The sequence below is a fragment of the Bidens hawaiensis genome, unplaced genomic scaffold (genome assembly GCF_021521415.1).
Source record: "Bidens hawaiensis isolate Kalapana, Puna unplaced genomic scaffold, B.hawaiensis_p1.1 tig00023041_1, whole genome shotgun sequence".
Lineage (NCBI taxonomy): Eukaryota > Viridiplantae > Streptophyta > Magnoliopsida > Asterales > Asteraceae > Bidens > Bidens hawaiensis.
Genome location: NW_027493598.1, coordinates 89,995 through 97,941, shown reverse-complemented (window position 1 = coordinate 97,941; position 7,947 = coordinate 89,995). Strand labels below are relative to the sequence as shown.

The following is a 7,947-nucleotide window of genomic DNA, read 5'->3' as shown; positions in this document are numbered from 1 at the left end:
GTAATGCTATAACTAAAACACAATTATTTTTTAATTATTTATTTATATAAAATGTGAGTTGGGTAGTTTGATTGGTTGCTGAGAAAGTGTAACCCCTACCATTCACTCTACTATATTATGTTAGATACACTTACATGTTCGTGTTAGATATGTGCATGAATAGTTTAAGTTTTACATGTTAATTAATACAGGTTTAACAGAAAATAAGAGTAGAACAACTGAACAAGTATTTGTTTGATAAAATTATAATTTGAATTTATTATTTAAATATTAAGAATAAAGAGAGTTCCAAGAAAACACTATCAATGTCTTCTAAAACTCATCAACAAACACAACCTTATCATTTTAAGAATCATAATTGCAGAAAACAAAAGACCTGTACAAATTATCCTATGGCTTTCTGTCTGTAACTTATTAAATCTAATCAAACCGCACTTTTCTCCATTAACTTCACTTCCGAGCCGCATGATAAAGCTCCAGATAATCAAGAGCCGGTCGGTTCCATGACCAATCTTGCTCCATCACTGTTTTACATAACGAATTGAACCAATCCCGACTCTCATACCACGCTGAAATCGCTCTGTTAAAAAATAACCATTAAACATAAGATTTCGGTAGTTATATAAAAAATCTGGCAATTTCGAAAATATCATATATATACCCATGCAACACTAAAAATATCATATATGCTCTCACATAGTAGTTAATATATCAAATATACCCGATTCATTAAAAACAATTTAATAAACGACCACTTTACCCTTATTTTTCTAAACCTTTAAAATTCCGTCTGTTGCATCTTCAACTTCAAATATTTTGATTTACCTATTTTTAGCTTAATTTTATTGCTCATATTTTTTCCTAAAACTTTAAAATTTCATATACGCTCATCTTGCTTATTGTCTATGTCGATCAGAATCCAAATAAAAAATAGTGTTTGAACAAATATAATGGAAAGGGGTAGAATGGTCATTACGTAAAAGTTCATTAAAGTTGGACATATGATATTTTTTATTTTGGTTAGGTAAAATATGAAAATTTTCAAGTTTGTCTTGTATATATGAAATTAATCCTAAAAAATAACCATTAAACACAAGATTTATGCAATTAGTTACCTGTTGACTGCATAGTCAACACCAGCAGCATCGGCTCCTTCAAAATTAAAACCGTTTGGTACAAGCCCTTGTGACTGTGCTCTCTCTTTATCATGATCAACATCAAACACAGTATCATAAAGTCCTGCAAAATAACAGAATTAGCTAAAGTTTGAATTGTTTGACTTAAAAAGTCAAACTTTAGATATAACAATACCTCCAGTTTTTCGCACAATCGGTATGGAACCGTATCTCATAGCCGTGAGTTGAGTCAACCCACACGGCTCGAATATTGAAGGGACCAAAATAAAATCAGCACCAGCATATATCTACAACGATACAAGAACGGGTCAAAAAGTCAACACGAATAAACAAAACAGCAAATTAGAAATGGAATATAAAACATACCAAGTGGGATAGAGGTTCATCATAGGTCAAACAGAGGCGGGCCCGGTCATGATGTGTAGAATGAAGTTGATTTGCTAAATTAACAAAATCATTTTGGATGCGAGGGTCCGGAGCCGAGCCCAGCAACACAACTTGACTGCCACGGTCCAGGGCCCGCCAGATGGCGTGCTTGATGAGGTGGATTCCCTTTTGGTGAGTCAATCGGGTGATGATTCCAATTAAGGGTAGATCGGCCCGTTTTAGACCCACTCGTTGCTGTAACGCTTCCTTCGCTGCTTTTTTGCCTTCCACCACGTTTTCGGAGGTGTAAGATACCTTAAATTACAGTTAAAAATGAAGAGTTTTAGATAATTTAAAGAAATGGGGCCCTCGTGTTATGAAAATGTTACTCACTGGAAGGTACTTGTCGTTAAACGGGTCCCAGATATCCGGGTCAATGCCGTTAAGTATCCCGTGAAACTTGTACAGATGAGGGGCAATTATGGGATTTCCTGCAACTTCGCGTGAATAAGTTGGAGATACCTGCATAAAGTATCCCATGAGCCAAACAGGTTTGATGGATTGTACATGAGTTGCAATCAAGTTGTATACGTGTTAAACGCAAAAAATTAACATTTACCGTAGTAGCCTTGTCAGCATACTGCATCGCTTTCCCAATTAGCGGGGCCCCAAATTCAAGGTTATGAATCGTGAACACAATTCGCGCTTTACTCAAACCGTAACTTTTGTAATTGTCTTTAAACAACCACGCAACGGGTGCACTAGACCAATCGTGACAATGAATTACATCCTGCAAAACACAACAAAACAAAACACTTATTATCCATTTCTTAAAATAATAAAATCATTTCATACAGCTTACAGGATGAAATTCACTCTGAAGAAGGAATTCAAGAGCAGCATGACAAAAGAAACCGAATCTTTCTCCGTCATTATTGCAACCATAAATGCATCCTTTCCAAAAGAGTCTGTTAAATACAAACGAAAGGTTTATGTTTACATTAAGTTTTATATTTCTTATACACACTAGGTGATGTTACCCGTTTTGGGGCTCCAAAAAGTAGACTGAAAGTCCTTCAACTTTCCCGAACCAAACTTTTATCTCGGTCCCGCCCCAAGAGTAGCTCTTATGGAAACCTAAGTCCTTCACCTACAATAATATAGCTTTTGTAATCATATGTAATGTATTGATTATTCACACATTTTAAAGAAATGAACAAAACTATAAATGGTGTGCATATATGCATTTAGATAATAGACAATGAATATTATAAATTTTTTGAATAAATCTTAAAAAAATAATTTTTACATGTATTCTAGTCAATTTATATAATAAAGAGTATAAGATTTAATACAATTCTCGTAGTTCTAAACATATTATTGGTTCAGAATGACCGCTCCTCTATAAGATAATGATTTACACACAAGAATATATTTTTTCAAGAATCATAGTTAAGATGAGAAGTTAATAAACCCTAACAAACTTACATTGCTAAGATTCAAGCAATCATACTTAGGAAGAATTATATCGACATTGTGGTTCAAATCCTGAACCGCACGAGAAAGACTAGTGACCACATCACCAAGGCCTCCCACCTGCAAAAATCAAACACAATATGAGAATACACACTTGTTATATTAAGCAAACTTACAACGATTCATCCAACTTTTGTAACCAGTTACCAATTTTTTGTATAAATTAATAGAAATTAAGATTATACCTTGGCAATGGGAGCCATTTCAACCGAAATATGCACAATATGCATAGGTGGTTCTTTTGCAATTCCGCCTGACACGGGTAAATGGTAATCCATACCATTCTTATTATAAAAAACGCCATCATCGGTTTCCTTCTCAGAGAACACGAAATCCATCACGTATGCATCTAGTGGTACCTTCACTGCATCACAATATATACAAAAAAATGCCAAATTTTAAATCAGACTTATATAGATTGATCAATAACTAGTAACACTTATAATTAACATACCAGAGGTTTTGACATGTGTCCCATTATCTGCAGGCAACATTTTCTGAGGTGGCAATGGGCCCATGCGATGCGTCCAACGGTTAAAAGAACATCTAAACCACACTTCCGGCTTCCCGTTTAGAACTGTGTTTGCAGGACTGTATAAAACTGTCACGAGACCGCCAGCTTGGACTTCAAGTGGGTCCGTGTAGACTATGTTCTTTTGTGACAACAAAAATGTTTTCATAGTTCTTTCTTTTGTTTCCGCTTTCATTCGTGCTGTTTTTTCCGCCTATAAATGACCACATATTTAACTAATGATAAATAATATATGAAAACAAGGGTATATATGTAATTTTAAACCTTAGCACGAATTTCTTCCTCTCGTATCCGTCTCTCGGTTTGAAGTTTGTTGTAAATCTCGTGTTCTTCCTCGGCCCAAAAGAGAGCTTCTGGAATGGAGATTGGGACGATTGCATGGAAATCTTTGCGGTTGTTGTTATCGTACATGGTGGCATGCTGAGGTGGACCGTCAGCAAAAACCCAATCCAAGACTAGTGAACGATGGGGGACAATAACTGTATAACATTTAGGACTTGAAATAGTTAGCCAATCAGATTAATATAAATGTCTAGTGTTTGAATATGATTACATAAATTATATGATTCACCAATAATCTAAACGCTGAGGTTTTATGATACATCCGATTACATACCGTCAGCATACCACCAATCGCCAACGTTCCCCTCAAACTTCTCAAGCTTCTCAACAATCGACAACCCATCTCTCCAGTTATTATACCCTCCATGAATCCATACATCTTTCGCATTCGCAAGCGGGCCCGCACCCTTATTATAATACAACCTAACCAAATCTTCCCCTTTAAACTCACTAGGCTCTATATACCACACACCATCATCAAACCTAACCGCCTTTTTCAACTGTTCTTCAAGTATCCCCTTTCTTCTCTCAGCTTCATTCTTAGCTTGCAATCTATCCGCTTCACTAGCCGCCTTCTCAGCATCAATCCGTCTTTGTTCTTCCGCTTGTTTCTCTTTCTCGTATTCTTCTTTCGCAATCCGTTCAAGTTCTCTTCGTTTTTCCTCAAGCAAAAGCTCCTCAAATTCATAAACATCCATCCCACCCTCCACATTGATGCAAAAGTCCTTACGATCGTTGTTTTCATAAACGTCTTTACCGTTAAAGAACACAAAGTTTATCGTGTATGCTTCTTTTGGGACGTGTATTTTGCATGACCACCAATCCATGCCAAAGTTTGTTTTTTCTAGTTTCACTTTGAAAGACTTGTACCGCCAGTCGTTAAAGGCTCCCATTATCAAGATTTCTGATTCTTCGTATAAACTTGAAACGGTCCGGTTAAGAAATATTTCTATATCTTGGTCGGGTGTCACGATATTGGGATAATAAAATATTTTTTCACCTTTGACAAGTGTCTCGGTCGCTAGAGATTTGAGTTCTTGTAATCTTAGCTTTGCTTCGGTTTCTTTCTTTAGTCGTTCTTCTTCCAGTTTTTGTTTACGTAATTTTTCTTCTTCTTCGATTTTCTGTTTTAGTAGTTTTTCTTGTTCTTCCACTTTCTGTTTTAGTAAGTTTGCTTCCATTTCCAGCTTCAAGATTCTAGAAGCTTCCTCAACGTCATTATCATCATCATCATCGCTTTCATCACTATCATCATCATTTTCACTGCTTAAAGTTTCAACCTTGTTATCACTAGTACTTATTGCCTCCAAAACATCAATATTTACATTTTCTGTCCTTTGACTGAACTCGGGAACTTGATCTATTTGACTTTCTTTTATGGTGGGATTCACAACCTCTGTAGAGATGGAAGGAGTCAAAACTTCTTTTCCTTCAACTGGTTTCTGATCTTTTCTCGGGTTGTTTGGTTTAGGCTTGAATCCTTTTGGTGCAGAGTCGTTTGCCCGTGGGGTTGACACTTTATATCGTCTCCGTCTTGAAAAGTCTATAAAAATGCAGAACTAACAAATTATTTGAAACGAACTAGGGGATGTTTGGATGTGCGTTTTTGAAAGTGGTTACTTGATTTTTGTCACTTCAAGTCACAAGTTTCTAGTGCTTAGATAACATGTATGCTCCTTTGATTTATTTAGGGGCAAAATAATAAGGGTGTTGCTAAAACGACACCACCCTACCAGACTGCCTATCACATCATATGAGTCATATGGGTCAAACTGGTCAAATGGGTCATGCAGGCCATATGGCACGTCTGTGGTATTTAAATAGTGTGTCAGTAGTGTTTGTTTAGTTGTCCCCAATAATAAATTTGAAAATAGTTCAGCAAAACTATCAACAAGTTAAGTATTATATAGCCATATTTTTCCGATTAATTCCTTACATAATAAACAAATTTTCAAATACTACATTTGTTAACTAATAATGATTATTCATGATCACATAACAACTTTCAAAATGCACATCCAAACACCACCATTCTCAATAAACTTAATGTTAAAACCTTCCATAAATAACTGACATACGAATCTAAGCTCAACGACTAACCTGAACTTGCAATGATCTGATTCGAGAACCCCGCAATCACAGAATACTTGTACCACGAACACGACTGCATAAACTAAAACCAATCAAAAACACAAAACCCTAAAACACATCAAACACCAACCCACCAAAATTCAATCCATACATGTGCAAATTCACACACATTTCATAATTTTCATTAACAAAATGAACCCCACAAACTAACATTTCAATAAAGACACAAACTTTAACTGAATCAACAACTTGTAAGACAAAATCTTGAAAACCCAATACCGAAATTGATCAATTGGGGTTACCTGTGAGACCAAATTTGTTGTTCTTGAAGGATGAAACCCAATAAATGGTTTAAACATGACATGGGTTTTGTTCTTTAGTGCAATTCTTGCACAGCAAACAGGTGTGTGAGCTTGTATAGATGATGATTCCATGGCTGCCCAGCTTCAGTGTTGTTGATCTTGATCACAAATTCAGCTTAAATTAGCCTGCTTTATGTTGCTCTGTTTTAGGGCATGATTTATTATTATTATGTTATTATAAATTATATGTGAATTGAGAAACTGAAGGAGAAAGAAGAGGTCTAGTGTGAGGAGTTTAGTAGAAGATTATTATTATTATTATTATTATTATTATTATTATTATTATTATTATGTATGTGTGTGAGTGAGTGAGTGAGTGAGTGAGATATGATAGCAGCAAAATCTGGGCCTCAAAGCTGCTGCAAATGCATGTGATTTTGAAGGTTTCTTCCTTTATTTTAGTCAATCTTACAATATCATACCTCTAGTGTTTACTACCTTATGGTTTTAGTCCAACTATTTTGTTTTTCGTTACACTTAAAACCGACACAGTTAGGGGGTTTGTGGTCTGGTTATGTCAGTTTTAATGGAAACAAATTAGTCGGGTTGGGTTGATTGGTTGCACCGGCTAGTTTTACTAGTTTGATAGTTTAAGCTCTATTTTTTTTAAATGTTGAATATATTTTAATATTGATAAAGATGGTTCACGATTATAAACATTTAATCTATATTCATAACTATATATCCTAAACATGAAAAATATGTATATACATAAGAAAATAACTATTGTTTGGTTCATTTAAATGTTTGGTCCCAAGTTTCAAATAGGGTTGAACTGATAAAATTGTTTTGATCTTAAATCGACCGACTTGCATCAGTTGGGACGGTGTGGTCTCTTTCAATGGTTTCTATGACCATCCTATATACCGATCGAACCAATAAAACTGTTATGAAACACGCCATTCTATTCATCTTTCTTAATAATCCACCTATCATAATAAATAGATAAATAAAAACAAACAAACTATGTTTCTTGTAATAAAAAGTTTTGAATTTTTTTTGTTAAATAATTTGTTGTGCATAGTTTATGGAACCCTAAAGGAGGGACAGCGAACATTTTGCAGCAATTGTTTTAAGTCTTGTCAATTTTTAAAGTTCCAAAGGCAAGAATTAAACAAACTTTGGTTTGCAAAATAAAGATAGGTTTATTATATGATAATGATGGGAATCGTCATAGTTATAACAAATAAAGGACTAAAGATTAATTATTCTAAAACACATATATAATTTAATAAATATGTTATGTCGATGTTTAGTCTTAAAGAATGAAAGTTGGTCTTCGACGTCATTTGTTAAAAAAAAAAACTCAATTTGAAAACACTATTTATTATTTTAAGCGAAATCGAGTATAAATCAAATGTAACTTAAGTGTAAAATCTATGATGGTTATGTTATCGTGACTGCATTTGGCAACAAAAGTAAAACATTAGAACTATTATTTGTGAAATGGTAAGTATGAATTATTATCAACTAACAGTTACTTTTTTTTTTGCTAAATAAAAATAAGCAAAACGATTTACAATGAAGTGGCAAGTAAACGGACAACAAGCTGCGCCGTAACCCCCTTTTAGATAGCAAAATC

At 34.5% G+C, this 7,947-nt stretch overlaps 1 protein-coding gene across 2 annotated transcripts; it reads right to left on the bottom strand.

The window, feature by feature from the left end:
- Positions 1–296: 296 nt before the first annotated feature.
- Positions 297–6,872, bottom strand: LOC143566724 (starch synthase 3, chloroplastic/amyloplastic-like). 2 transcript variants are annotated; one of them, XM_077053349.1, is made up of 15 exons: positions 6,306–6,872; positions 6,013–6,085; positions 4,187–5,455; positions 3,835–4,049; positions 3,493–3,763; positions 3,224–3,402; positions 2,991–3,098; positions 2,543–2,652; positions 2,365–2,470; positions 2,122–2,292; positions 1,896–2,024; positions 1,503–1,817; positions 1,312–1,423; positions 1,116–1,239; positions 297–580 (listed from the first exon to the last, which is right to left on the bottom strand). In XM_077053349.1, the coding sequence occupies exons 1-15, from the start codon at positions 6,435–6,437 to the stop codon at positions 451–453; spliced, it is 3,444 nt and encodes a 1,147-aa protein (XP_076909464.1). In that variant the 5' UTR covers positions 6,438–6,872; the 3' UTR covers positions 297–450. The 2 variants fall into 2 exon arrangements, with proteins under 2 accessions (XP_076909464.1, XP_076909465.1); XM_077053350.1 differs by having other exon boundaries at positions 6,013–6,076.
- Between the last annotated feature and the right edge of the window lie 1,075 nt (positions 6,873–7,947).